This window comes from Linepithema humile, chromosome 2 (genome assembly GCF_040581485.1).
Source record: "Linepithema humile isolate Giens D197 chromosome 2, Lhum_UNIL_v1.0, whole genome shotgun sequence".
Taxonomy (NCBI): domain Eukaryota; kingdom Metazoa; phylum Arthropoda; class Insecta; order Hymenoptera; family Formicidae; genus Linepithema; species Linepithema humile.
Genome location: NC_090129.1, coordinates 22,670,699 through 22,697,478, shown reverse-complemented (window position 1 = coordinate 22,697,478; position 26,780 = coordinate 22,670,699). Strand labels below are relative to the sequence as shown.

The window sequence follows — 26,780 nt, the reverse complement described above, 5'->3', positions numbered from 1 at the left end:
ACAGACGGACGTGGAAAAACTATAAAAAATTACTGCAGAACTTTTAGGGCTTTTTCAAGCTAACACCGAGTATAACTATAGTGTTTAGTGACCTCAGTCAGGGATGTGCTAAATTTTACCGGCTCGCGAAAACCGAAAAAGGAGTGCGCGATTAGCTGTCACCGAAAATAAACCTCGGTGGGAAGAGAATGCTGTTGCATCGGGCAACGTCTTTATTTCGCGGCGCGAAAATTGTCCTCAGAGATAATGCGACAAAAGTGATATCCAAGCCATTTCTTCGGTCATCGATAACCACACCATCCGGAGCAATTCTGCCCGAGCCAAAGAGAACTCCATTCAGCTTCCTGGGCGTTGTCAGCAGCATCGTGTTCGGCCTTCTGGTCGGTGCCACAATCAGCAAGAATATAGCCAATTTCCTGGAAGAGAACGATCTTTTCGTTCCTTCCGACGACGATGACGACGATGACGACTAGTAGAGCAATCAGTATTGCATTCAGTTGTGATTGTTGAAAGTATTCAGCTACTAGTTGTGCTTTTAACGCTAATGGTACTTTCACTTGTAATTAATTAATTTATGATAGATGTATATAGGTAGATGTATGATAACTGTAGAAATCTATCGATGCAAAATCACTGACAGCTATGTGAAAAATTGTTATGTATTCTTCTAACATATATTGGAATTTTATTATTATTGTATGGCTTATTTTCAGAATCAAGCTTGATGTCGTGGCGATGCTAAAGCAGCAATTGCACGACGTCAAATAACAAGGGAAGAGAAGAATCTCTTCACTTACACAATTTAGGTCTTACTTACGATATGCTCTTAAATACCTGAGATTATGTAAATTATCATAGAAATATTTATTTATATAATTGTTGATAATTAGATAGAGCTTTTACAAAATCTATGTATTTATAAATCTATATATTATATCCATAAATAAATTGATTTATGTTAAATACAGTGTAAGTAATACAAAACGCTCTCATTATGGCATCTGTACAATCGGGCGGTGTTATAAAATCAGACGTATATGCGATTATAATTACATGTATCTTTTTCAGTCTTTAATAGTCACAAGTTTTGTAATTTGTTGATAGATTTTCAACAATCTGCTCAGAATTATCCTATAAAGACAATCAATCTATGCTTCTTAAAAGAATTGACATTTTTCAAAGAAGAAAAAACTTTTCTTTGATATTATAATTCAACGATAAAAACTTGTATCACAATTTGAATAATTTTTAAAAATTTTTACAATTACATTGTCTGAAATACAAAATTGCAAGAAATAAAAGTAGATACACAGTCTAATCAGTATGAAAGTTCATAAATATGGAAATACATATGTGTATAAATAAATAAATAAATCTTGTTCAATACATAGAACGCGGATTGTAACGATTAAAGCAGACGAGTCTCTTTTTGTGGTGTAAAATAAAATACAAGAGAATCGCATCACAGAGAATATTGAATTCCAGAATGCAAGTACAAAGAGACAATTTTTTTATACTTGTATCCGAATAAATTAAGAAATGAGACTAACTTGAAAAAGTGCCCGTATTAATAAAAAAACATTTTTTTGATTAAATTATATACATCAAGCAGATTAATGCGTAATAACATGTACTTAGGAAAAAAGCCAGTGAATAATTATTTAATGAGTCAAAAGCAAAAAAGCAAACGCAAAAATGTAGACTTTACGAGTTAGATCCGTTGTTATTTAATGAAAAATTATCGCGTTTTCTGATCTAAATCGCTTGCATCGAAGATACACAGATTATTGCGATGATTTGACTTCTATTTAGTCGGTACGCAAAGTGTATTAACAAGATCGCGATAATTATAAACCTGTAAATATAAGAATGTTGCGCTTGTGTCTATTTCTGCCTGCATATAAAACTATTCCGAACAGTAAGCGTAGTGAAAACTGACTCGATTTTACTGTGGCGACTTTTTGTGTAAACTCCAACCGTGAAAGCATTTCGTGAACCTTTTGGATTCCTTACCTTTGGCAGTTAAAAATAATTTACGAGGGTTTTCAGGTTGCTTCACGCGCAAGTGTTGAATGTATACCTACAAAAAGAATGAAATATTAATCCATTCAATATTCTGCATCGTCCTCTAATCATTCAGAATTAATTTATTTTGTAACGGGATATTTTTCGACGATATTTCTACGAGAACTGAATTTATAAAACTCACCTGAGCTGACTTGTAAGCTAATTTGATTTCAACTTCTGAACAACGAGTACCTAACCAAAGAAACACTTGTTCTCCATTATCAAGGATCATTATATCATCATCTGCCAAATCATCCTGCAAAAAATAACACAAATGTTATCCATCTGTCGTTCTATAAAAATTTAATTTTGTCACATTATTGAAAAATTGTTAATATTAGAATATTTTCTTATATTAAGAATTTACCTGACAAAAATCAGTGCACTTTTCGCTGATTGTAAAGTATCCTTTCTCATTGGAACATCTAAATAGTCTTGTGTAATTCATAAACTCCGCATCAGTGTCATATGGTTTCTTCCCTCCAAGTGCCACCCAAAAGAAGTTATCTGGTTCCTCGCCTTCATTTAGCACTTGCAGGCTTATCCACGGCTGTATTAAATTATTCACGTTCATTAACGATACACAAGAATTGTTTTACTTAAAAGGAAACAAAATATCCTAGTTTTTAGAAAAAGTTATTTCATTATTTAACTCACATTATTGAACATTTTCTCTGCTATTTCTCCAATTAAACGAGCATCTTCGGGATCAGATTTCGATCCAATCCACGCATACACGATACCAGTTCCTTCGTCAGAATTATTGAATGGCACATTTAAGAGGTAACTGTAAAAAAAAGGAAAAAGATGAAATGCATAATATAAACGGGAGACAGTTATGTATATTTAGTATCATATGCATCTCACCAGAAAGCAGAATTCAATAACGTCGAATCTGCCGATATTTGAATGAGCCGAGAACATAAGGCACTGCCGTTACTTCGCAAATGATAAAACTCCACTTTGTTATTGCCCGCAGTTTTCGGCTGCTTACGTTTGCCTTGATGAATGATGAATTTCCGTTTGAAGTAACTCATGAACTTTAGATTTTCTTGTTGCTGATGTGTCCTCACAACCTCCAGATTTTCGCCGAACAGCGATTTAAATTTCTTTTGCAAGCTGAAAGAGATAATACTATAAATATCATTCATCTTGCAGAGATAATCGCAGATAAATATATCTAGAATTTTCACCTAAATGTGAAAGTCAGCCATCCCATGTTTCCTGCATCTCTGCCTTGCCAAAAGTACACTGTACACTGATAATCGTCTTCATCTTGCTCCTCGCCGTCTTCATTCTCCGTTATATCCAATGGCTGATTTAAACAACAATGCGTGACAGTTTATCGACAAATTTTACAACTTTGCATCAATAGTGATATATCTACATACCATCCAATATCGACATAAGAAAACGTAACAATCCGCGCTGTAAAAATGTCCTAATTCCTCTTCCGGTAAGCGTACGAATTTTTTCCCCTCCAACACCAACGCTTCCATTCCCTCCAAATCATCATTCCACTCTGTCATTAGTTGATGCGCTTCCGCAGCCGACATCAATGGCTGCCGCGGCATAAACAAAGCAGCCAAATCCGCCTGAAAAAGTGGTAGAAAAAAATTAGTAAGTAAAAATTTATTAAATGAAAATTCTTATAAAATGTATTTAAACATACTTTTGTTTCCTGTTGCTTAGCCCATTTAGTGAGATCTGCTCCAGTTTTAGCGACTGACTCAGCGGTTCTTGTGAAGTCCACAGCAATAACTTCGTCCCACCCAGTAAATTTAGATTTGAAGATCTACATAATGCATAAAGCAAAAATTTCGTTAAAGAGGAATTATAAATTGAGTTAGGAGATTAAAAACCAATAAATATATTTGTACCTGTGATTCGGTGCCCTCTTGTAATCTCGTTACCATCGCGTAGTCTGGTCTTTCTATCATGTTGAATAATTCTTGAGACAGCTTCACAGCAGCGGCGCGTACTAATCTTGTCGACTTTTTACCAAACCTATAATTATGTGCATGGTTCGTGTATATATTAGACATTAGAGTAGCTTAAGCATATTCTTTTACAAACATCAAGCACACTTACCAAACATATACATCTAAATAACAATCTAATATATACACATTGCGATTGTTTAACAAGGTGTTCGTTAATTTTCCATGAGGAACCTCGATCTGCGGTAGTTCCAGATAACCCATGCCAAGTTGGACTTGATACAATCTAGGTACGAAAGGCATAAAGTTGGGATCCACATGTTCCTGAAAAGAGAAACAAACGATTGTTATTATAATAATAAGATTAAAAACATAATTGCATATATTAGAAGCAAAATAAATATGTAAAATTTCAAATCTATGCTTACAACTGTAAAATAATTCTTGTTTATTGTTAAATCATAAAAAAAAATGGAGCTTACAACAATTTGTAGATTTTTCTGTTCATGCTCCTTCACGCCTAAATGCGACAGGAAATCTTCCGATTCGGTGTTCATGACTTCCATTATAATTTCGGCCTTATTTTTCCGTTCATTCTTATTAATTTTCTCCGCCATCAGTCTCGCCTTCGACTTTAACGTGCTCTTCGCTTTCTTTCCATACCACATAAATATCTTACTCCCCGTGTCGAGAACAAATACGTAACCAGAATCGAGAGATTCGACGCAGACTGGAACCGGTTCCAAGTGTATAGAAGCTCCCGCCGCGTGTACTCTGTATAAACGAGTGATCGCTGGCTGAAAAAAAAGAAGAAAGAAACGTGACGTTAACACAATTTAAACTCTTCGAAAGTTCAATCACGATAAAGAATTAGACACTCACCGTGTCTTCCACCGTGTAAAAACCGGACGACGTACGACCGCCCTCGATGTAGGTGATACCCGAATCGAATAGCATCAGGAATTCGTCCGATTCATCGCTCTGCTCCTCTCTGATTGTCCGACATTGTGCGCCTAAGTAGTTCCTCAAATTTACAGCGTGAATCGCCGCGCACGCTCTTTTATCCAGCTGTTGAAGCATTATAATTAAATTAATTGTGTACGATTCGTGTGCGAATCTGGAATGATTCTCTAGCACTTAGTCTGTTTTTTTTTTTTTTTTTTTTTTTTATTGCGCTAGTTTAAAAATACACGTACTGTCGCCTTTTCTCCAATCCAGAAATAGATTGCCCAGGTCAACGATCCACCTTCATCTATCCCGGTTTTTAGGATGATGTAACAATCGCCCTCGTAAAACTTGCCGTGCGCCACTTCCTCGATCTCGTTCGGCAGGAAGTTTTCTATCTCCCAGACGGATAGCCCGGGTATTTGACCAGCATCCTCGTCGAAAAATTCGGAATAATCTAGCGGTGGCTTCTCTAAAGCTTCGTCCCATCGTTTGGGTCTAACAAAATTGTTTATCAATTAGTCATATGAGCGTAAAAAAAATTCACGCAAAAAAACTATAGTATAATACATGCGTAAAGCTCCACTCACTTTAAGGATTCTGCTTTCGATTCCTCGCATTCCTTATCTTTGTTCTTCTCTTTCGCTATGTCCTTCATGCCCTGAAAACAATCATAATTAATATGTTTCTCTGCATAAACATAGCCATATAATTAATGAGACAATGAGGCAAACCTTAAGTATTTTAGCCTGATTTAGCTGATCAGCTTCATCTCTCCTTCTTCTTAATCTCATTTTACGCGCGATTGGATCTTTGCTGTCTGTAATAAAAAACGTATTTGTTTAAATAAAATATTTTAGATCTTTTCATTTTATGTCACTGATTGATTCGTATCTGATAAGTGTAATACGTACTAGCAGTTTGAACTGGAACTGGTACGTTAGCTCCGGCGAGACGCAACTGATGTTGCAACGAAAAATCAATATTGTAAAATTCGATGCCCGATCCCCTTTGTGCTTCCATCGGTTTTGGTGGCATCACTAAATTTGGATTGTCCCGCAAATCCAACTGATCTAGATCGGTAAGGAGATGAATAGCGTCCGGAACGGTAATCAATCGATTTGATGTTAATATCAATTGTTTTAACGAGCCACATCTGAAAAAACGTTTGATTTTACAATATTACATTAAAGAAAAATCTGTATATTTTCGATGAAGAAAAAATAATAAAAAGATTGTCACCTGCATAGCCCTTCTGGTATCATTTCTAAGTGATTATTAGCGGCAGAGAATACCTGCAGCAACGATAATTTTCCAATTCCAGAAGGTATGCCCTCAAAATCTAATTCATTATCATTTAAATATAATCTTCTTAATGTAGAAATCTTGCACAGAGAAGCCGGTATTGCACTTAATTTGTTTCGTGACACATTTAGAATCTCCAATTTCGTCCACAGTTCTGGAAAATGTGTCCCTTTATTATTCTACTCAAAAAATTATATACACAAGATGATTGCAACAATATAATCACCGATCGCCGTTGACAATTCCGTTATCTGATTGTCACTGAGATTTAAACGACGAAGATTCGATAAGGAATAAAGCGCGTCAGGCACTCGGGGTAGATTATTCTGCGACAAATCGAGTTCTTGTAAATTGGTTAGGGTTTCTAAACTAGAGGGTATATTGTTCAATGTTCGTTGTGTATCCCGCATTTGTAGCGTCGTTAAATTCATCAGTGATGGCAGTTGTCTGAAATAATAGAAAATAAAGAATTCTTATTGGGAAAAGTTTGTTTTGATGAAGATACCGATGCAATCAACATTTTTGCCTACCTTAATTGAAAATGACCTAAAGGATTATGATTCAGATTTAAAGTCTGTAAGTTGGCCAATCGTCGAGTTTGTGGTGGCACAGTTTCTAACTTGTTATGACTAAGATCCAAGAACAATAAATCCGTCAAATGGATAAACAATGTATTTGGTATAGTCTCGATACTAAAACAACAAACATATTAGATTTTTCTTAATATCTACAATCAATTGCAAATTACAATTTGCTGTTAGTTGTTTATACATACTGATTATGGCTTAAGTTAAGATTGAGCAAGGAACGTGCTCTCTCCAGGCCTTCAGGTACCTCCTTCAAATTGTTGTGACTTAAATCTAACGTTGTCAGTTCCTCTAAATGAAACAATTCTGCCGGTATACCACTAGACTTGATATTATTATGCCTTATGTTTAACGTTCTAAGGCATCCCAATTCTGTCAATTCTCCATACAAACGTTCCAACTTGTTTTTGACAAGTGACAGATGTTCCTGATGACAGATAATTAAATCACATTTAAATAACACTATAATTCTTTTGAACTAAATATATGAACAATGATATAAATATTATTAGATATTTTAAATATTATTTTATATTAAATTTTATTTACCAATTTTAACAATTTGCCCATCTCCTCTGGAATCTCTGTCAAATTTGTTTTGTCTAATTTCAGCCATTGTATTCCAGTCATAAGACGCATGGATTCAGGAAATTTGCCATCCTGAAAATATTAAAATAATCTTTATCATAAGAAGTTGATTTGTATGACTAATTCTAAATCTCATCATGATTAAACACTGAGACATTACATGACAGATTAAAAGTGGATTATCATTCAGCTATTAAGTGTTTTTGTACTGGAGCAGAGATATATATTAATTCTATTTATACATTAAAAACACCTATTATTATATAAATACATTGACAAAGTCACAAATAAATATACACAAAATTCTAAACAAAAAATACAAAAATATATGTAACTGAATACTTCAAAGCCTCTCCTGACTCTAAGGTTAACTTTGTTAAATCACCGAGGACAAATACTTACGCCGAAGTCGTTGCTGCTGAAGTCTACGCCTCGCACGAACGGTAACACTCCGGTGTTCGCCATCGCGTCGAGCGGTCGTTGCACGATGACGGCGACGACAACGAATACCAAAATACGAAAACACCAGTACCGCTAAGTGTCGCAGTAGACGCGGCGCGCCGCGTCCATCCGACCAAACTACAATCTTGTCGCACGATCTTATCGCGCCATGCGGCGCGCGATAACCGGCCTCGCCTCGCTTCAACTGTCGCACCGCGCTTGAGCGTGTTCCGGCGCCGGATTCCGCATTACGACGAAACGATGATCGGATACCGCGAGATGAACATTACCCGCCGTATGGACGATCGCGAATAGCAGCGCTCGGGACGACGTTTATTCCGCTGCAGGCGCGGCCATGCTTGCCATACGCCTCGCAATAGGCATTCCAAATTCTCGGAATGTGGATGCAAATGAAAATACAAATCCTATGCCGGCGAAAGAGATTGATGCTGTCGTGCTTGAAGCGACCGGAGTCATTCTGGTGATTCTATTTGTAAATCAAAGGAAAGAAAAGAAACATCCACATTTTAGACATAGAGATTTTCTAGTTTTTAGATTTATGCAATTGATCCGCGTAGGAAAACACATGGTCGCTATTGCGACTACTTCGCATTGCTCTACGTAGATGTTCTCGAATTGCAACATTTCGAAACTCCACTTTTTCTGATTGAATTACTGGAGAAAATCAAAAAGTAACTATTTTGATTCTCTTACTGTTCTTTTGCTACGATTACGATTGTTCAATCTTTAACATCGGGAATTATTTTTAGATCGAATAAAAGCTGAATAAAAATTCCAAACAATATATTGCATTTTCGAATGTGTCAATAAATAAGTATTTTATGCGATCTTTTAAATATTTGCAACGATTTGAGCATCCCTGCTTATCGCGAGCGTTACGCAACTACGCGAACTTTGATACATATCGCGAATTTCACATAGTTCGCATAGTTTCCTCCTTCGCGTCCTACAACGTGAAGAAAAATCTGCCACGATCGAGATCGATGCACGCAGGGGGAATGGCAGCATGGGCAGCAGTACGGAAGATCTCATTTCGCAGCAAAAGTACGAATTCATTCGTTTGCATTCCATTCATTTTCATTCAATTTCGAATCGCGCGCGTGTCCGAAACTTGAGTCGCGTTGTACCGGCGCGCTGTTGGCCGGAGCACGCTCTATCGTCGTAGCGTGGGAGATAAAGAGAGTACACGGCGCTTCGTGCTGAACGTGCTTGCTCGTCGCCGTTAGCGGGATCTTCGGCCACGTTATTCTTGAAATATACTCGACAAACGAAACGCGTTTACATATATCTTTGTGTATATGGCTTCAGTTGAGGAATTGGATCATCAGGTCGACAGCGGCATGGGCAGCAGCGACGGGCGCTCCCCCGAGGTGAAATCGCTCCTCCACGATGACGAGGACGATGATGAGGAAGTACGGACAATAGTGTTCATACTAAAGAGAAATAATATTTCCTTATAGGATAATCATACATCACTGCCCTGTACATATAAACACAATCTTTTGCATGTATTGAAAAATGGATGCTTTAAAAGAGTGTTCTTGTTATTACATGTAATTTTACTTTGTTGAAATATCAAGGATCAAGCATCCTTTAATAATAACTAAAAGAAAGAATAAATTATAGTTTTATCAGTATAGACAGACGTATGAACAAACTATTGCTTATGTTATGAAGTACATGAGATACGTTCTTTCAACTAATAATTAGAGTTCATGGATGAATTCAAACATTTATAGATGTATGATTATCTTATAAATAAGGAATTTTTGATGGTTTTCTTAATAATAAATTGAGATTTAGGAGATTTCTATTAATAAAATGTTTGCATTTAGGATGAAAGCTTAACAGAAAGATTATTAGGACTCACTGAAATGTTTCCTGAACCAGTACGCAATTTTGGATACAATGTTGGAACCTGCCTGTGCACATGTGCCAAAGGTAACATTGCTTTTATCTGAAAATACATATAATTCTTAAAATATGACAGAATTTGAAATAATATAAGACAAGAATAAATTGTATGTTTGTGTAAATATATCTTTTTATAGGTTTATACTCGTATTCGTGTTCAGCTACATGGCTGATATTTAGTTCATCCACCATTCTCTTCGCACCAATTATTTTCGAGATGGAACGTGCACAAATGGAAGACCTACAACGTACACAACAAAAGCAAGTTCTCTTAGGCCCTAACACAGCTTTGTCTGGTGTGAACTCTTCGGGTCTTCCAATGGCACCACCTGTTCAGCGATAGACCATTACGTAATAAATCACCATTACATACACACACATGTATACAAAGCACACACAAAAATGTCCAAATAACAAAAAAGTTAATTGGGTCTCCTGTTCAATTGTGTATTATGAATTATGGAATTTTACACAAATTGTGAATATAACTAACAATTTCTACTAGACGGGAGCTCACAAATCGAATGTGTTATTCGCCTAACTGGAATAATTCTTGCAAAGTAAAAGTGCATAAAGCAAAATTTGAAGTAACTAAAACTTAAATCGCTCAATATGAAGAATAGCTGCATGCATCGGTCTAGTCTATTTTCTTTTATCTTTACACTTACATATGATTATCGTTCCTCTTGGTAAATTTTACTAAGAATTAACGTGCTGTGGTGTCGTGCGGCATTTTATTATTTTATCAGTGCGTAAAGAAGCTGCGATAACGTTTTCGTTCATCAAAAAGCAACATCCGTCTGTTGTGAATAAACAATTGAGAGAAATTGGGTATGCAATTATTTATAATAATTACTACACAATTTGTTGCTGAAGATGTGGTAATTATCGTTCACCACGTGTGTTATCATCTTTAATATATTTCCTGTTATATTGTAAAAAGAATAAATAAAGACATAGCGAAGTAGTGTCTCTAATTCTTCTGTTATTTGACTTTTTGTGCATTTTTCTGTAAAATTGATGAGTAATAAATACAACAGCTCTGTATAATGTACTTAATTATTATAATATAGAATATATTAATATTAATCATTATTTTAAAATAGTAATTTTTAATATTTTTATAAATACTTACTAAAAAAATGTTTTGATCAATTATTGATCTGTAATAATAAATTCTTATATAAGTAATCTAAAACATTGTATGATTTTTATTTAATTGAAATCCCCGCGCACACAAGATTCATACTGCATTAGTCATACGAAATCCGATATCCAATAAGAAAATTTATTTTTTAGGAAGAAATATTATAATAGATAAAGTTCCTAAAAAGCACATTTTTCTATTGGATAAATTCTGTACATTAAACGCAGTATGAATCCTCCATAATGAGTATTGTGGTGTTATTTGTCACGAGTGGATTTTTGGTTAGAGTGAACAGCAACATCTGACTAAAATGAATCAAGCAAATGTAGAGAAATTGGTATCTAAATTAAGATACAGTGTTAAACCCCGTCGGCGGCTTCGAAATCCAGACGGTTCAGAGGGACGTCTTCTGAAGCTTCGGAAAACTCTGACAGCGTTAATTAAATACGAACGACTCGAATTAAATTATCCACGAGCCGACGAGGCTAGAGGTTACGTCGATCAGGTATACCGCTTGTTATTATTTATATATTTTTAATACTCTATTATGACAGATAAACTAGATTCTTTCCTTAACAAATTGTGAAAAGATCTAAATAATTCTTACTTGGATGTCATAATCTGTACTTAGTAATATAACACTTTTGTCTTACATGCTAGTAGAATTCTTATAATAGCATTATTTTGCAGTTGATATTTGAAGCAATACACAATGGACCTACGCACAAGGAGACAATGGACTTGGCTAACTACTGGATAATCGAAAAGCAACTGATACATAAATTGTTTAAAGTTCTGGTACCAAGATATCAAAATTATACTTCCTCCTTTACAAAACTTCACAAAGCACCAAATGTATACCCTATAGGCCACTATGAGAGGGCAATTTTAGAACTCAAAGGTGAGATATACAAAAATATTCTTCAATAAGCTATGTGAACATGTCATTTATGTAATTAACATTTTTTCAGGCAATATATATCCAAGTGTAGAGCAGTATAACCCACACGAACGGAATTTACTTCACAATTTACTGCTGAATGCGGCAAAAAAAGAATATCGAATGGAGAAGTATAAAGAAATTGCAGATAATATAAAACAATAGAAGTAAGAAGTTTCAAAGAATTATGCTTATACAGTGTTAGTCGTTTAAGATTTTATTATTAAAATAGGAGTACAAAATTTATGTATATCATTTGTGCAATAGGTAATTTCTTTCCCCTCATTTTGTATGTGTGAAGGAACTTAATGGATAATGTTCTTTGAATTCTTCTAGATGCTTTTCCATGAGATTCATTTGTTTTCTGCAATATAGAAATGGTGCAATTGTTGAAAGTGGGAAGAATTTTAATCAGTATATTTATAAACTGACATACCTGATGTGATCAGGAGTTTCTTTGTATACATCTGTAAACAACTCCTTCCAGTGTGGCTTAGACTTCTTTTCTGCCTCTCCAAAGACACCAAGAATTTCTTTTCTAGTAGAATTTATTAACTCTTGCTCCCTTTTTTGACACCATAATCCAAGTGATTCTAGATATACACGAAACTTGATAAGTGGTGTATGATTGTTCCATTGAGTGATCTCGTCAGTTGATCGATAAGCTGTAGAATCATCTGAAGTGCTATGATGTCCGAGTCTAGATTTTTTTACAATGTGTAAATTGTTAATTATATTAAAAAATGTTATTTTTTTTAGAAGTATAGCAAAGACAAATTTTGTATAAAACTATTTTTAAAAAATGAATATTTACCTGTAAGTCATGGCTTCTATTAAAACAGGTTTTTGTTGTTTTATACAGAAGTCTCTAGCACTTTTTGTGGCATAGTACATTGCGAGTACATCGTTACCATCCACTCTGATTGTGTTGATTCCGTAAGCAGGACCCTTGGCTGCAATGCCATCCCCTTTAAACTGCTCAAAAACTGATGTGGAGATGGCGTATCCGTTATTTCGACTGGTTAAAACAATCTTGTTATTATGCGTACATTTTCAATAAGCATCAAAGTCATTAAAAAAATTTACCAGATGAAAATGATGGGACACGATAAAGTAGCTGCAAAATTGAATGCTGCATGGGCATCTCCTTCACTCGCCGCACCCTCTCCGAAGTAACAAACCACACATGCATTCTTTTTATCCAATTTAAAGGCGTAGGCAGCCCCTACAGCTGTGGAAGTGAAACAACGTCACTATTTTTTAATTATATATTTAAATATACAATATATTAATTTGTAAAATGACATATTTCCTCTAATTGTAATTTTAATCACAATTCTTTAATCTATGGATATTGTAACACATATGACATACTATGAATACCTTGTGGCAGTTGAGTTGTTAATGGAGAGGATATAGTTACGAAATTCAATTCTTTGCAGCCATAGTGTACAGGCATCTGTCTACCTTTACCATCATCTTCACAGTTGCCATAACACTGATTCATGAACTTCAATAACGGATATCCTCGGTGCAGCAACACACCTGTTATAACCACATGATACTTTAAACATATAATACTTTAAATGTGTATAATAACAGATGGATGCAGTGGTTTCGTACCAGCTTCGCGATATTGCGCATAAATCATGTCTTCTAAGGTTAAAGCGACAGCAGAACCGATCTGCACAGCTTCTTCACCGGTGTTCGTCATGTAGAACGAAATACGACCTTGCCTTTGAGACTCGTATAAAATCTTGTCCATCAAATTTATGGTCACCATATCACGGTACATTTTCAACAGATGTGTATCGTCCAGCTGTAATGCAAACATAACATTTAATTTTATTTCAGCATTATTTTATTTAACAGGATTTAATCATTATTTACTAAGCATTAAATATGATTCTATTCCTCAAAATTTTTTCTTTTTCTATAAATAAGTCAAGTTAAATATGAAAAGTTGAAGTCATATTTAAAAATTAAATGCATGTTTGAAATATAATTCTATACAAATGTCTATAAATTTAAATAATGCATAGTATATGTTTGATCGAACCTTTCCTTCTTTGGGTACTTCAATCTTCTGCAAAGGCTCCATAATCCTGTATATTGGAATAGGATCATAACTTTTGTCATTGATAAATTGAATTTTATTGGTGAAATTACTGTTGACTCCTAGGAATTGTGGTTCACCTATCAAAGTGCTGTATTGTTTTGCCTAAAATAAGAGTAAAGAAGAGCGAATGTGTGTGTGTGTGTGTGTGTGTGGTGTGGAGATATTTATTGTAATATCCTAAATAATTATTTATTTTTTGATAATTGTATATCTTTTTTCCATAATATACAAAAACTGCAGACTTGACTCATAAAGAGTAGGTAGATATGCAATAGACACACATATTAACACAAAATTAGATGACGTAGCACAAAAATTTTTATTCTCACTTTCTAGTTTGAGAAATGCTGCTTTCGAGAACAAAAAAGAAAATAATCACACAATTAAAATATGCGAAACGAGCACAACATAGAATATGTATTAGAGATATATACGTTAATTATAACTTTAATGAAAAGTTTTTTATCACAATAAATAAATGAATAATTATTTGTTCATGCTACATATAATACCTGCAATATAGCGCGTTGAAAGCGCGGAATTTTTTGGAATAGATTTTTGGCCATCATTTTGTGTTCGATATTCTTTTGTAGTTATTCAACGCATGACTATGCATGACGCACTGATGTATGCATACGCTTTGATAACTAAGGGACAACTGATAAGACATTAACTAGGCATTGGCTACATTCATAAAACAGTAGTTGTTATTCATTGAGCGCGGTGTCTTCTGAACAACCTTCGAATATATTTCATCTTTTTTCGTAAATCATTGCACAGTGCCGTTATTAATAACAAATATTTTAATAAAATTCTTGCTAAATTATAAAATAATAATAACATCGTAGAAAAAATGCTACGAAATTTTGAATCAAGCTGCAATTTTAGTTACAGTAACATCATTAATGCCTTATATTTCCGGTTCGGATGTATCATGAGTTATCATAAGTGTCAGTTAAAAAAATCCAGAACTAATTAAATAACTTGTTTTCTAATCATTTTGATATCATTGTTCAGCGTACATTGCTCAACTATTGCACAATTACAGTATTTTCTGAATGCAATAATCACGCAAATAAACACTCATTAGCATTATATATGTGTACAGTGTAGGAACGTGTATAACCTATAATATCACTTGTTGATTAAACATTTATTTTAAAAATAATTGAGTGGAAATAATAAAATCACACGATGGATAAAATTATGGAAATGGATCTGTATGCATTGATCGGTGCAGAACCTACAGCTTCTGTATCAGAGGTAATGTTTGTTGCATTTTTGTTAAAGTTTTACAAATGTTTATGCATAATTTGTAATATAAAATACTTTATATTATGTCGCATTTCCAGATCAAAAAAGCATATCGCAAAAAGGCTTTAACATGTCATCCTGACAAGAATCCTAACAATCCAAGAGCAGCTGAATTATTTCAAGAACTGTCAAAAGTATTGGAAATACTAACAGATGAAAATGCAAGAGTAAGTATATTAATAATACTTGAAACTTCTTTAGTATTTTTGTTATTAAACGTATCTTTTCTTAGACTTCCAGAAAGTCTTATAGCTAGTCTAATTTATTAAAATGTATTGTCATGAAACAAGGCTGCATACGACAAAGTTATCGCTGCCAGAAAACAGGCCAAGGAACGCATTAAAGTGTATGATGCCAAGAGGAGAAAACTGAAGGAAGATTTAGAAGCACGTGAGGAAGCTTATAAGAGAACGTTAGATCCCACATATAATAGTAAATCTGATGAAGACCGATTGAAAGTATGTAATCAATTTCTTTAACTTTATTACAATATTCTTTATTATGCTTAATATAGATATATGTACATAATTATATATATTTAGGCTGAGATAGAAAGATTACAAAAAGAGGGGTCCAAACAAGTGGAGGAGGAAGTAGCCTTTGTACAAAAACAAATTTGGGAACAGCTTCATGGTTCATCAAAAAAATCAGAAAATAAAGTAGGAGAGTTTCGAATTAAAATTAGATGGAAGACACAAGAAAATGATTCCACAAATGGCGGATACAACTATGATAATCTGCATAAAATGTTTTCAAAAGTAAGATTGTTAATCCTTTAATTCCAAAGCTATATATATATAATTATATATCAAATATATTTATTATTTTATTTATTTTTGCAGTATGGAGATGTAGCAGCTCTTGTTGTGTCATCTGCAAAGAAAGGCAGAGCCATGGTCGAATTTGGAAATAAAAGTGCAGCGGTAAGTTAACAAAATGTTTGATAATGGAACAAGAATGCTATATAATTTTATGATAAAATTTTTCAATAGGAAATAAATTTCAGGAAACAGCGCTTTTAGTAGAAATCGGTTTAGCCGAGAATCCATTAATACTTCGCGCTCTATGGGATACACAAAAATCTTCAACCAGTACTGCTAGTACTGCAAGTTGTAATATTGGAAGACCCGTGTTTCCTGCGAGTATAAATTTGACCAGCAAACCATGCGCGTCTGTCAGTTTTTCTTCCGCACCTGATATATTTGTACGTATTATTTGTATTTTTAAGAAGTTTGAATCTTAATTTACTGTATATGTATATTAATCTCATTGTATAATGTTCCCTGCGTTATAGACGCAGCAAGGAAGAATGTCGGATGCAGAATTTGAAAGTTCGGTGTTAGCTAATTTGAGGAGAGCAGAGGAACGCAAACGACTCATAGAAGAATTGAAGACGCAGAAAGGAACTTAATTGTAATATTAAATCACTTTGATTTGCTCGTGTATTTATTTTTCTATGTAAGAAATATACAGATAGTAAAAATATCCGTTATTAATGTTTAATTTTACTAAGCTCGTCTGGTGTAAAACGCAATACTGTTGAAATAGCATTTAACATATGCCGCTTGCTGGATGCATCATTCGTCGTTAAGTAATTTATAAATACATTCTTCAGATATTCCAGATTAGCACCTTCCCTCGATTTGCACGCTTCCAGCCTGTGATATAAATTTTTTTTATAAATTTTATATAAAATATTTTATTCAAATGATATTTAATCTATTTTTTTTTAATTATTATTCCTATTTTAAATTTATGATATATTTTGATGATATGTTTACCTAGTGATATGTGCCTTCAACGCTTTAGCTTCTTCCTGTTGTTGTTCTTTTATGTGGAGCATTTCTCTCTGTTGCTCTCTCAACGTCGCTTCCAATTCGAGAATCTTTTTCCTGGACGATGACATTTGTACCTCTTTCCTGGCCAGTTCCTGAGTATAATGCAATATCGGAGGACTGTCGTTCGTTAATAATCCTGTCACTAAATCAGTAACCGGCTCAACTGTATTTTCAAATCTGTTCAAATGTGTCTTATTTTCCGTCGCGGTTTCTTTATTAGGCAATAGTGCACGGAATGATGTTTTTAGAGTTAATATTTCTTTATCTTTTTCTTCTACGAGAGCCATGGATCTTTCTCTTTGTCGCAATAGTTGTTGCTCTAACGTGGATATCCTATGACGATATTCGTTGTCTTTTTGGTGCAACGTGTGCTCCAGTTTCAATCGTTCTTCCTGAAATAACTGAACATAAACTTGATTAATTATCTTTTTAATTTTTTACCTTGAAATTATTTGTGATCAAAATACCTTCTGTTGATGTTCTAATTGCTCTTGCAAAGCTCGCTCTTTACTTAACATTTCATTGCTAATCATACGTATTCTTTCTTCCAAATTGCTGTTGTGAACTTTGAGGAGATTTAATTGAGTCTTGTCATGATCCTTATCATGTGACAGAGTCAGATTTTGTCTTTGTTGTTGAATACCACGGAGCATGTGCACGTTAGATGTGTTATATTTGCACTTCATTTGATGCTTGTAATCTTCGAAGTCTTGTAGAAGCGTGTCGTACTTCTCCTTGTAATCGAGATGTTCATCTTCCAAATCCAAACTATTGAGCAATGCTAAAACGAAAATGTACAATGAAATTATTTATTCAAATCTTTATCCTATTTTTTATCAATATATGAAAACGTTATTTACTTTTTACGTAAGCTGAATCCTTCTTTTTATTGTCGAAATCCAGCAAGCAAGTATATAGAGTCTTTATCTTGGAAATAATTTCGTCCGGCTGATTATTCGACATCGTAGCTTCATTATACTCAGTGTCCTGTAGAGCAGCCAACTGATCCTTCAGTTTCTGAATAGCTAATTGGTCCTGTTGCCTCAGTCTGTCGTAGCCTCCAACAATCTCGGAGAGTTCGGCTAATCTAGCCTCCAAGCCGGCCACTCTCGCTTCGTGTATCATCACCGATCCCCTTGCTTGTTGTTCTGCGGCGACGACTCTTTTTTGCTCCTACGCAAAATGTATTATTTAACTTTGTTTATCAGTTGACTCTTTATTAACCAACGTGTCAAATAATTCTCGATAGGTTTTCCTTACTTCTCGAATCGCATTTAAGTGTTGCTTTTTCATTACAGCCATCTCAGATTGTAGGGAAAGAAGAAGCGGTGGAGTTTCCTTCGCTGCTTCTTCGGCCTGTTTAAGTTTGGTCTTGGTGATTTCCAACTCAGCTTCGAGAATTTTGCATTGTGTTTTATTTGCGAGATGTGTCTTCAATTGCCCTTCCAATTGTTCCTTACTACGTTGTTCGTCATACAATAGTTTCTGCAGTTCTCTATAAACATTATTATGAGAATATTATATGACAATATTTCTACATTCGCAAATTATATAATATAAATATCTTGTGAATTTTAAATAATTGTGAAAATCAGTAACGTACTTTAACTTTTTCACGAAATCGCCATGTTCTTTCTCTCTCTCGTGTCGTTCCATGATTAATTTGCACTTTACTTGCTCGATTTCAGAATAATTGACATTTTGAGCCTTCTTCAATCTGTCTTTTAAATCTTTAATTACTTTTTCACACTGTAAACATTAATACTCTGAGCAGTTGTAGTTGAATAGTTTTAATAATAGGACAAATATTTCTCATCTTACTTCATCCCGCTCACTTCTTAGTTGCTTCTTGTCAATTTGGAAATTTGCTTCCATCTTCGATTTTTCCGCAGATAAGGTAGCCAATTGGTTCATTAATATACCTAGTTGATTTTTCAGCTGTTCCATGGTTTCCGTGTCCTCTGGATCTGTTTGAGTTTCGCATGACTAAAATTACGAGATCATAAGAAAATACTAAACATATAATAGCAATACTTATTTTATAAAAAAAGTTATAATACCTGTTGAATAATGGATATATTATTTTTAGAAATGGATGATTTATCTATTTCTGATTTATCTATTTTGGCTATGTTTTTCGTATTCTCCGCATCAGATTCTACAACCTTCTCATCTAAAATAAATTTTTTGTAAGGCAACATATGTTAATGTTTTTAATAATATACTTATATTATTAACTTATATACACTGAAGAGTGTTTGTACCTTTTTGATTCTTTTGTTTTTCTGGTGTGCCATCCTTACTTTGTGTACTTATCTTCTTTTCTTCAACAGTTGCCATTGTTGATTGTTAAATGCAGTTGAATGCTAAGTAGTCAGTCAGCATCTGAAACAAAATTACAAAAATTGTAAAAAATTTTATATAAAACATTTTAGTTTCTATAATTCTTTTCATAATTCAAAGCATTTATAACAAATAAAATAAAAATAACATTACAAAATAAAATTATTTATAACATAAATAAACATGGTAAAATAAAAAATATTTAAAAATAAAATTTAGATTAAATTATTTTAAAATTTAGAAATTTTTTGTTAATATGCAACTGATATATAAAGTTTTTCATAGAAATACATATGTACATACAATCTATTAATGTCAATGTTAAACTCAGAATTTGGAGAAAACTAATTTAGAATTACATTGGGTTAAATAAACAGTTATATATTATGTATTATACTTGACATGAGTTTATTGACCCATTTATTTGTTATAATACATAAATTCTTGACTTAATCGGATACTTTCTTGTTCTCTACATCCCCAATATCATCATTAGAAATGGACTTAATTGGGGATTCTATTTCCAGTGTTACTGGTCCACTGTTCTGTATGCAAACCTCCATCATTGCACCAAACTTACCATCTGTGTAAGTTTGTAAAATATAAACTTTAAAATTTTTTAACAGTTAAAAAAATCCATTGTTATATATTTAAAGAAAATGCAAGATTACATACACATCTGTGTTAAATTGCAAATGCATTACCTTTAATCAATTCTGGAATATACTTTTTACGAAGCTCGGCAAGAAAATTCATATAAAAGGGTTCTGATTCTTGGGCAGGCATAGCTCTATGAAAATCTAACTTATTTCCCTTTAAAACATGATACAATGTAAACTGACTAATACACAGTATTTCATACTTTTTGTCTACTACACTGGCACCCCATCTTTTACCCTTGTCACCATCAAAAATTTTGGTATTTAATATCTTTCTTACTCTACGACACAAAAATTAAAAACATTTGAAAAAACAGTACTTATTATTAGTTATATGCATTGATAATATTATTTTATTACATGTATTCCACATCAGCCACTCCATCATCTCTTTTTATACCAATTAACACACACAGTCCATTCCCAATGCTATTAACAATTTCTCCATCAACTGAAAAATTACACTTAAGCCTTATTATTGTCAAATAATACACAATTAATTCGTACTGTTTTATGTCACATTAATTTTACAATATTTATTTTCTTCCCAATATATCATAATTTTCTTTTTATCATATAAAAGGTATAAATTTATAAGCTTAAGAATCTAATATTGTGAACATATTTGAAGTGTATTCTTCATAGAAAACATTTGACCTACAAATAATTTTACCTGAAACTGAAGCCTTTGAGACTCGCTGTATTATTGCTTTCATGTCAAAAATTATTCACTCTATGTCCACAAGATTCCTGACCGGACGTTACATCAGCTTTAACAAATAGCCTTTTTTTCCTAAATATAATGATAGTGATTAGTATCACAGTTTGTTATTGTATATGTATTTTAAGGCAGAGAATGTCAAAACACAATACCATTCGTAGCATTTAGCATTTAGTAGTAGTTAACAACTCCAAATTAATATTAACAAACATGGGGAGTAACAATTAATCCATACAACAAAATAGTATTCAATTTATCAGCTAAGAATATTTTATTTCCTACAATCATAGGTTACAATTACATTGTTAAGAACTAGAAACTTCTGCTATCTAGTGGCAGCAATCAATCTTACAACTTTTAAATATTACAATACATTACCGCTAGATAGCGCTTAATGTTTGTGCTATCTAGAGACCCTCTAATAAGAGACTGGCCAACTTGACAGTTGCAACCATGTTTCAGCAAAATTCTGCGAGAGAGACAGGAATATATATACTAGAGAGTCTCTAGTGTATATATTCCTGTCTCTCTCGCAGAATTTTGCTGAAACATGGTTGCAACTGTCAAGTTGGCCAGTCTCTTATTAGAGGGTCTCTAGTGCTATCTATAGAACTATTGTGTCTTCCAATTTTCTCAAATGGTACAAATGTATAAATAATGCACAATCCCCGAATATATCAATGGTTTTATATTTTATTGTAAATGAAAGGATAAGTATTCTGATCTAAGAAAATCGGAGGATGTGATTATATAAGTGTTCTTTATTTGTTGAAAAAATAAAAAACGCGATTAGGCGTCCTTTGGCCGTGGAGAAGTCGCAGAACGCGATTAGGCGTTTTCTGGCTGCTAAAAATTGCTAAAATTGAGCAAGTAGTACTAAGGCACTAGATATGTAGGTATTCTTATCCGCCATTTTGGTTCCTACTAGATGGAAAATTATAGCGTATATAGTATAGCTTAGTATAATATGGCGTACATGTGTAACATGTCAATTATTTGGTAAGAGACTAATAATTATTTTGATATTTTCGTAGAATTGAGGCAATCGAAACTTTAATTATGTCATTTATATTATACTCGTTATTGTGTGCATTGTGAAACATTGATATTAATTTTTTGCAGGTCTATTTTAAAGATTGTCAGAATTGTCAATGCAAATTGAAATGTCAAAATGCCTTGCTGCGTTGCAATTAATTGCAGCAACAGGTCCGAACAAGGATATAAACTGTTCAGATTCCCAGAGGGTTCCCGGGGAGTAACGTGGGTGGAAAATGTGCGGCGTGGAGATAAGTGGGCACCAACGGAGACTTCGCGCTTGTGTGAGGTACATTTACTGTTAAAATGTTTGTCGCTGTAAAACTAAGATGAAATATGTAACACTCCTCACATTTTTTCCAGAAACATTTTGAAGATTCACAATTTGAAGCCCGTCGAGCAGATGGTTGGAAGAAATTGAAGCCGAATGCCATCCCAACGTTATTCGATGTACCAAATCCGCCGTCCATCATCAATCCACTTCCGCGGAAATCACTGTGCAAGGTAATTTTATCGAACAAACTGACAGTAATCAGAGAGTAAGGTTTTGCTTTTTCCAGAATCGTAACAATAATATTGCTCCTGTCCCTTCCAAAGCAACAGTAAACGAATTTGTACCGGCAGTTGAACATAATTATTCAATTCGACCTCAGGAAACACGGGATGAAGCAAGCAATTCTCGATCCATCGACGAAACATTAGCTCTATTTACTGAAAACCAGGCCATGAAAGAGAAGCTAGAAAGGTGGCATGCTATTTTCAAATTGTATTCGTTTTACCCACAAGTTGCTGAATATTTGCATAAATACAATGTCAAATAATGTATTATTTTAATAATGCAAACGAATTGAAGTTATCAAAATGAAATCATGTGAATGTGTTTGTAAGATTGAAATTATAAATTTAAAATTGTATATATAAGATCATGAATTTTCAACTCACTGATCACTGAAATCAAAACAAAATGTGTAATCTTCTATATAATTTTCAGGCAATCAGAATTTATATATACCTAAAAATCAATTTTGTAATGGCTCAGAAATAATGAATTAAAAATGATTTTCAATATACTCTTATGTTTATTGAACAATATAAAACATAACATGTTGATATGTATACATATATATTATCTTAAACTAAGTTTATCTGTTTTCTTTGGAACAACATATGTGTACTACATAAGCACCTCAATAATTGCACATTAACATGATGTACATTGCGCTGTTATCGATATCAGTTTACTTTGCGTGGACGACACTTTTGTCACAGCCGAATATCATGTAAAAGCTAATTCAATTTTTCCTTTGTTTGGCAGATGCAGTTCCAAAAATAATTTGTCGTTTTTTGCTGTTTTCTGAAAAGTTTTTTACACAGAAAGAACGGACAGTAAAAAAATGTTTAACAATTTTTTCTTTCATATTGCAACACGTCGGAAAGACAATATCAATATTTTCCACCAAACGTTTAATCAAAGCAAAGTTACAATTTCTTAAAATGTAATTTTTGTATACTGTGAAAAAATGTTCGCAATGAAAGATCAAAGACAATGTTTGTAAACAAGGTTCTCTCAGGCCACCTTGATTCATTCCATTAGTGTAAGACTTTGCTTTATTGATAAACTCGATGTCGGGCAAATTTTTTGATGACAGAAATTCAAGACAGTTGGAACAAACATGCTTTGCGTTTGTGGTGCTACCGGCTATATGAAATATAATAGTGGCATCGTACTGGGACACAATTTGACTGAAATCGCTGAGAGAGAAAGTCTGCACTTGGAAATCGACAAGTGAGGACGTAATATTTACGACTGAAGTATCCACAGATTTATTAATGCAAGCAGAGGACCTTTCACGAGCAGTCTTCCTTTTCTTTTCACAAAAGTCTAACAAAAATTCATCAGATTCACTCATATAACTATTGCATTTTACCTCAGATACATATTGCGATATAGAGATAAGTCTAATCGCTTGCAAGGTTTTCAGTGCACTAGGCATAGATCCTTCTTTACGCCGAATTTGCGAAAAAATGTTCTCAGTTACATCTTGAGTAAATCGGTGCCCTAAGGTAAAATCGAATCCATTTTTCATCAAGAATTCAGAAACATCGCAAAACGTCAAAGTTGCAATAACGAACCCGTAATTCAATGGCTTCCAGCCCTGTTTGAATACAGCATTTTGGAACAAATCAATAATCGTGTGCAGGAAAATATATTTCCGGTCACAGTTTCGCAAAGTGATCGAAGTTTTCCTAACTTTGGAGGACATGAGAGAAAACCACTGGTGTATTGTGAGAATAAACTGAGCAGTTGTTAGAGCTTCCAGAGGTAATATTCCATTTTGAACTGCAGTTTTCAATGCGCTTAAAGTTTTAAGGGAGAAAAATCGAATAGCTGCGCCAACGTTCATTTTTTCGAAAGTCGTAGGCTCAATATCTTCTGCTCGAAGATGATGTAGCAGGCGCTTTTCTAACCCTTTTGATATTTCATATTCCCACAATTTTTTAATATAAGACCCATCGACTATATGTGTTGGAAGTTTCTCTAACTCGACATACGCTTCAGGTAAATAAATGAGTTGCCTCAACATAGCAGCTTTCAAATTTTTTAGCGCATGACAAGCGTCTGGCATAGCGTATATTGGATGATTATTGAAAACAAAAAAATTGTTTATAGTCCCATGTCTCGAAGCCTGGATGTTCAAAGACGTCCATAACCCCCTGTTCCTACTGTCTAAATCTGACGAAAGTGCTACAACATAAAGACCACATGATTCTACAGATGTGATGCAGTCGAGCATGAAATCTTTTAAAAGTTGGGGATCGATCGATGTTGTATGAGTTACATGACACGCAACAATTTGTTTCCACCGGTTTTTCACTCCTCGAACAACAACTGCAAATACTTTTTCGCCGAGATCATCAAGATTTTTACCCAAAGTTGCACGACCAAGAAATTTACCAAGATTTTTATTGTAATCTTGTTGTTTGCTAATTTTCATTTCATCGTACGATAAGACACAAAATCTATCTGTTGGGTCCATAGTTTCAACTTTAAATTTAAGTAGTTGTAAAATGTCCTCAAAAATCCCGAAATCGAGTTTGAAGTCTTGTATTCGTCGCATAATTGTGGCATACGAGGGCAATGGATAACCAGTACCGCGAAGATATTGGTAGCCATGGACAGAGAGGGCAAATCTAAATTTGAGACCTCTTACAATACTATCATGAAACCATTTGGACACACGACCTTATTCTAACATTTTTATTTGATCGTCATTTAAGAACGATCGTCTTGTTCTGTCCATGGCGTTTATTTGGTCACGTAATTTCTGGTTCTCTGCCAATAACTTTTTTAAATTTGTTCGTTCTGTCTGCAACTCTTGATTCTCACACCTCAGCCGTGCTAGCTCGTCTGCCTGCCGATTAATAAAAATAAAAAAAAAATGTTTCGAAGCATGGAAATCTTTAGAGTTACGCAGAGTGATGGAAAAAAAAGAATTAAAAAACCAATGTAACTTAATAATCAATTCCAATGGTAATAAAAAGTTTATTCGAAACAAAACTTTGATATGCTTTTTGAAATAGTACCCTCAAGAGTTATTAAGATTCATGACAAATTGGGCCTTGTCATTTATTATATTTTTTAACGACCATGTAACAACAAACATAATCGATGAATAATTCTTGAATTACCTCGCTTTCTGGGATTATCGATACATCTACTTGTACTGGCTCGGGATTGAGCTCTTGTCCTATCATATTATGGATTGTGTTTTCAGCATTAACCAAATTCTAAGATATTAGAACACAAATTATTAATATCTTCATACATGCATTCCGTTCTTCGCAATACTGTATTGCATATGAATGAAATTATGCAAATGTACCGGTTGTTGAAATATTATAGGTTCCGCTGTTTTCGAATGAACAGCCAATGTTTCGTCGATAGATCGAGAATTACTTGCTTCATTCCGTGTTTCCTGAGGTCGAATTGAATAATTATGTTCAACTGCCGGTACAAATTCGTTTACTGTTGCTTTGGAAGGGACAGGAGCAATATTATTGTTACAATTCTGGAAAAAGCAAAACCTTACTCTCTGATTACTGTCAGTTTGTTCGATAAAATTACCTTGCACAGTGATTTCCGCGGAAGTGGATTGATGATGGATGGCGGATTTGGTATATCGAATAACGTTGGGATGGCATTCGGCTTCAATTTCTTCCAACCATCTGCTCGACGGGCTTCAAATTGTGAATCTTCAAAATGTTTCTAGAAAAAATGTGAGGAGTGTTACATATTTCATCTTAGTTTTACAGCGACAAACATTTTAACAGTAATGTACCTCACACAAGCGCGAAGTCTCCGTTGGTGCCCACTTATCTCCACGCCGCACATTTTCCACCCACGTTGCTCCCCGGGAACCCTCTGGGAATCTGAACAGTTTATATCCTTGTTCGGACCTGTTGCTGCAATTAATTGCAACGCAGCAAGGCATTTGGACATTTCAATTTGCCCATTGACAATTCTGACAATCTTTAAAATAGACCTGTAAAAAATTAATATCAAGGTTTCACAATGCACACAATAACGAGTATAATATAAATGACATAATTAAAGTTTCGATTGCCTCAATTCTACGAAAATATCAAAATAATTATTAGTCTCTTACCAAATAATTGACATGTTACACATGTACGCCATATTATACTAAGCTATACTATATACGCTATAATTCTCCATCTAGTAGGAACCAAAATGGCGGATAAGAATACCTACATATCTAGTGCCTTAGTAGTACAAATCAGCGTATGTATGTACACAACAGTAAACACGCCATTTTCTATTAAACTAATGACAT

At 33.9% G+C, this 26,780-nt stretch overlaps 8 protein-coding genes and 1 non-coding gene across 13 annotated transcripts; 5 read left to right on the top strand and 4 right to left on the bottom strand.

Moving 5' to 3' along the window:
- The first annotated feature begins 65 nt into the window (after positions 1-65).
- On the top strand, positions 66-963 carry LOC105668889 (Essential MCU regulator). The gene is made up of 2 exons (XM_012361541.2): positions 66-547; positions 714-963. Exon 1 carries the CDS (start codon positions 189-191, stop codon positions 471-473), a length of 285 nt encoding a protein of 94 aa, XP_012216964.1. The 5' UTR covers positions 66-188; the 3' UTR covers positions 474-547; positions 714-963.
- Positions 914-8,373, bottom strand: fliI (FLII actin remodeling protein). Its single transcript, XM_012361538.2, has 22 exons — positions 7,835-8,373; positions 7,394-7,504; positions 7,033-7,271; positions 6,788-6,949; positions 6,484-6,704; positions 6,195-6,411; positions 5,867-6,108; positions 5,687-5,772; positions 5,543-5,613; positions 5,204-5,450; positions 4,890-5,075; positions 4,490-4,804; positions 4,159-4,331; positions 3,948-4,074; positions 3,740-3,862; positions 3,459-3,662; positions 3,261-3,382; positions 2,935-3,186; positions 2,725-2,854; positions 2,435-2,617; positions 2,210-2,323; positions 914-2,080 (listed from the first exon to the last, which is right to left on the bottom strand). The coding sequence occupies exons 1-22, from the start codon at positions 7,895-7,897 to the stop codon at positions 1,946-1,948; spliced, it is 3,723 nt and encodes a 1,240-aa protein (XP_012216961.1). The 5' UTR covers positions 7,898-8,373; the 3' UTR covers positions 914-1,945.
- Positions 8,374-9,024: 651 nt separating this feature from the next.
- mge (translocase of outer mitochondrial membrane 22 homolog mge) lies at positions 9,025-10,858 on the top strand. Its single transcript, XM_012361540.2, has 3 exons — positions 9,025-9,306; positions 9,730-9,835; positions 9,946-10,858. Exons 1-3 carry the CDS (start codon positions 9,193-9,195, stop codon positions 10,149-10,151), a joined length of 426 nt encoding a protein of 141 aa, XP_012216963.1. The 5' UTR covers positions 9,025-9,192; the 3' UTR covers positions 10,152-10,858.
- Positions 10,859-11,202: 344 nt separating this feature from the next.
- On the top strand, positions 11,203-15,277 carry mRpL17 (mitochondrial ribosomal protein L17). Of its 2 annotated transcripts, XM_012361557.2 has the most exons (4): positions 11,203-11,460; positions 11,646-11,856; positions 11,927-12,062; positions 12,232-15,277. In XM_012361557.2, the coding sequence occupies exons 1-3, from the start codon at positions 11,266-11,268 to the stop codon at positions 12,058-12,060; spliced, it is 540 nt and encodes a 179-aa protein (XP_012216980.1). In that variant the 5' UTR covers positions 11,203-11,265; the 3' UTR covers positions 12,061-12,062; positions 12,232-15,277. The 2 variants fall into 2 exon arrangements, with proteins under 2 accessions (XP_012216980.1, XP_012216979.1); XM_012361556.2 differs by lacking the exon at positions 12,232-15,277 and having other exon boundaries at positions 11,927-12,145.
- On the bottom strand, positions 12,097-14,667 carry BckdhA (Branched chain keto acid dehydrogenase E1 subunit alpha). The gene is made up of 8 exons (XM_012361553.2): positions 14,527-14,667; positions 13,955-14,116; positions 13,519-13,714; positions 13,279-13,440; positions 12,982-13,126; positions 12,710-12,913; positions 12,332-12,595; positions 12,097-12,259 (listed from the first exon to the last, which is right to left on the bottom strand). The coding sequence occupies exons 1-8, from the start codon at positions 14,581-14,583 to the stop codon at positions 12,178-12,180; spliced, it is 1,272 nt and encodes a 423-aa protein (XP_012216976.2). The 5' UTR covers positions 14,584-14,667; the 3' UTR covers positions 12,097-12,177.
- On the top strand, positions 15,138-16,813 carry LOC105668894 (dnaJ homolog subfamily C member 17). The gene is made up of 7 exons (XM_012361554.2): positions 15,138-15,277; positions 15,367-15,495; positions 15,619-15,786; positions 15,871-16,086; positions 16,171-16,251; positions 16,335-16,532; positions 16,623-16,813. Exons 1-7 carry the CDS (start codon positions 15,209-15,211, stop codon positions 16,737-16,739), a joined length of 978 nt encoding a protein of 325 aa, XP_012216977.1. The 5' UTR covers positions 15,138-15,208; the 3' UTR covers positions 16,740-16,813.
- LOC105668891 (D-aminoacyl-tRNA deacylase 1) lies at positions 16,757-21,215 on the bottom strand. Of its 3 annotated transcripts, XM_012361548.2 has the most exons (11): positions 21,042-21,214; positions 20,842-20,961; positions 19,431-19,551; positions 19,227-19,339; positions 18,988-19,152; positions 18,770-18,915; positions 18,427-18,661; positions 18,027-18,339; positions 17,634-17,947; positions 17,110-17,567; positions 16,757-16,986 (listed from the first exon to the last, which is right to left on the bottom strand). In XM_012361548.2, the coding sequence occupies exons 3-11, from the start codon at positions 19,504-19,506 to the stop codon at positions 16,821-16,823; spliced, it is 1,986 nt and encodes a 661-aa protein (XP_012216971.1). In that variant the 5' UTR covers positions 19,507-19,551; positions 20,842-20,961; positions 21,042-21,214; the 3' UTR covers positions 16,757-16,820. The 3 variants fall into 3 exon arrangements, with proteins under 3 accessions (XP_012216971.1, XP_012216972.1, XP_012216974.1); XM_012361549.2 differs by lacking the exons at positions 20,842-20,961; positions 21,042-21,214 and adding an exon at positions 20,529-20,601; XM_012361551.2 differs by lacking the exons at positions 16,757-16,986; positions 17,110-17,567; positions 17,634-17,947; ... (4 more) ...; positions 19,227-19,339; positions 19,431-19,551 and adding exons at positions 19,901-20,092; positions 20,214-20,449; positions 20,529-20,619 and having other exon boundaries at positions 21,042-21,215.
- A 551-nt stretch (positions 21,216-21,766) lies between these two features.
- Positions 21,767-22,994, top strand: LOC105668883 (uncharacterized). Its single transcript, XR_010888502.1, has 4 exons — positions 21,767-21,888; positions 22,012-22,213; positions 22,288-22,428; positions 22,485-22,994. It is a non-coding gene; the product is annotated as an uncharacterized protein (transcript).
- On the bottom strand, positions 22,984-26,712 carry LOC105668884 (THAP domain-containing protein 5-like). Of its 2 annotated transcripts, XM_067349499.1 has the most exons (6): positions 26,592-26,712; positions 26,265-26,468; positions 26,051-26,191; positions 25,809-25,994; positions 25,615-25,713; positions 22,984-25,337 (listed from the first exon to the last, which is right to left on the bottom strand). In XM_067349499.1, exons 2-6 carry the CDS (start codon positions 26,415-26,417, stop codon positions 25,170-25,172), a joined length of 747 nt encoding a protein of 248 aa, XP_067205600.1. In that variant the 5' UTR covers positions 26,418-26,468; positions 26,592-26,712; the 3' UTR covers positions 22,984-25,169. The 2 variants fall into 2 exon arrangements, with proteins under 2 accessions (XP_067205600.1, XP_067205601.1); XM_067349500.1 differs by lacking the exon at positions 25,809-25,994.
- Between the last annotated feature and the right edge of the window lie 68 nt (positions 26,713-26,780).

What these genes read in the sequence shown, in the direction of transcription:
- LOC105668889 (XM_012361541.2), top strand. Translation starts at nt 189, where the DNA reads ATGCTGTTGCATCGGGCAACGTCTTTATTTCGCGGCGCGAAAATTGTC.
- fliI (XM_012361538.2), bottom strand. Translation starts at nt 7,897, where the DNA reads ATGGCGAACACCGGAGTGTTACCGTTCGTGCGAGGCGTAGACTTCAGC. An exon ending in ATACCAGAAGGGCTATGCAG is followed by an intron (nt 6,109 to 6,194) that starts GTGACAATCTTT and finishes ACGTTTTTTCAG; the next exon opens with ATGTGGCTCGTTAAAACAAT. An exon ending in TGGCTGACTTTCACATTTAG is followed by an intron (nt 3,187 to 3,260) that starts GTGAAAATTCTA and finishes TATCTCTTTCAG; the next exon opens with CTTGCAAAAGAAATTTAAAT.
- mge (XM_012361540.2), top strand. Translation starts at nt 9,193, where the DNA reads ATGGCTTCAGTTGAGGAATTGGATCATCAGGTCGACAGCGGCATGGGC. An exon ending in ACGAGGACGATGATGAGGAA is followed by an intron (nt 9,307 to 9,729) that starts GTACGGACAATA and finishes GTTTGCATTTAG; the next exon opens with GATGAAAGCTTAACAGAAAG. An exon ending in CCTGTGCACATGTGCCAAAG is followed by an intron (nt 9,836 to 9,945) that starts GTAACATTGCTT and finishes ATCTTTTTATAG; the next exon opens with GTTTATACTCGTATTCGTGT.
- mRpL17 (XM_012361557.2), top strand. Translation starts at nt 11,266, where the DNA reads ATGAATCAAGCAAATGTAGAGAAATTGGTATCTAAATTAAGATACAGT. An exon ending in CTAGAGGTTACGTCGATCAG is followed by an intron (nt 11,461 to 11,645) that starts GTATACCGCTTG and finishes ATTATTTTGCAG; the next exon opens with TTGATATTTGAAGCAATACA. An exon ending in GGCAATTTTAGAACTCAAAG is followed by an intron (nt 11,857 to 11,926) that starts GTGAGATATACA and finishes ACATTTTTTCAG; the next exon opens with GCAATATATATCCAAGTGTA.
- BckdhA (XM_012361553.2), bottom strand. Translation starts at nt 14,583, where the DNA reads ATGATGGCCAAAAATCTATTCCAAAAAATTCCGCGCTTTCAACGCGCT. An exon ending in TGTCCCATCATTTTCATCTG is followed by an intron (nt 12,914 to 12,981) that starts GTAAATTTTTTT and finishes TGTTTTAACCAG; the next exon opens with TCGAAATAACGGATACGCCA. An exon ending in ATAGAAGCCATGACTTACAG is followed by an intron (nt 12,596 to 12,709) that starts GTAAATATTCAT and finishes AAAAAAATCTAG; the next exon opens with ACTCGGACATCATAGCACTT.
- LOC105668894 (XM_012361554.2), top strand. Translation starts at nt 15,209, where the DNA reads ATGGATAAAATTATGGAAATGGATCTGTATGCATTGATCGGTGCAGAA. An exon ending in CTACAGCTTCTGTATCAGAG is followed by an intron (nt 15,278 to 15,366) that starts GTAATGTTTGTT and finishes TCGCATTTCCAG; the next exon opens with ATCAAAAAAGCATATCGCAA. An exon ending in TGCATAAAATGTTTTCAAAA is followed by an intron (nt 16,087 to 16,170) that starts GTAAGATTGTTA and finishes TTATTTTTGCAG; the next exon opens with TATGGAGATGTAGCAGCTCT.
- LOC105668891 (XM_012361548.2), bottom strand. Translation starts at nt 19,506, where the DNA reads ATGGCAACTGTTGAAGAAAAGAAGATAAGTACACAAAGTAAGGATGGC. An exon ending in ACTTAAATGCGATTCGAGAA is followed by an intron (nt 18,340 to 18,426) that starts GTAAGGAAAACC and finishes CATTTTGCGTAG; the next exon opens with GAGCAAAAAAGAGTCGTCGC. An exon ending in AATTAGAACATCAACAGAAG is followed by an intron (nt 17,568 to 17,633) that starts GTATTTTGATCA and finishes GTTTATGTTCAG; the next exon opens with TTATTTCAGGAAGAACGATT.
- LOC105668884 (XM_067349499.1), bottom strand. Translation starts at nt 26,417, where the DNA reads ATGCCTTGCTGCGTTGCAATTAATTGCAGCAACAGGTCCGAACAAGGA. An exon ending in CGCGGAAATCACTGTGCAAG is followed by an intron (nt 25,995 to 26,050) that starts GTAATTTTATCG and finishes TGCTTTTTCCAG; the next exon opens with AATTGTAACAATAATATTGC. An exon ending in CGATAATCCCAGAAAGCGAG is followed by an intron (nt 25,338 to 25,614) that starts GTAATTCAAGAA and finishes ATTAATCGGCAG; the next exon opens with GCAGACGAGCTAGCACGGCT.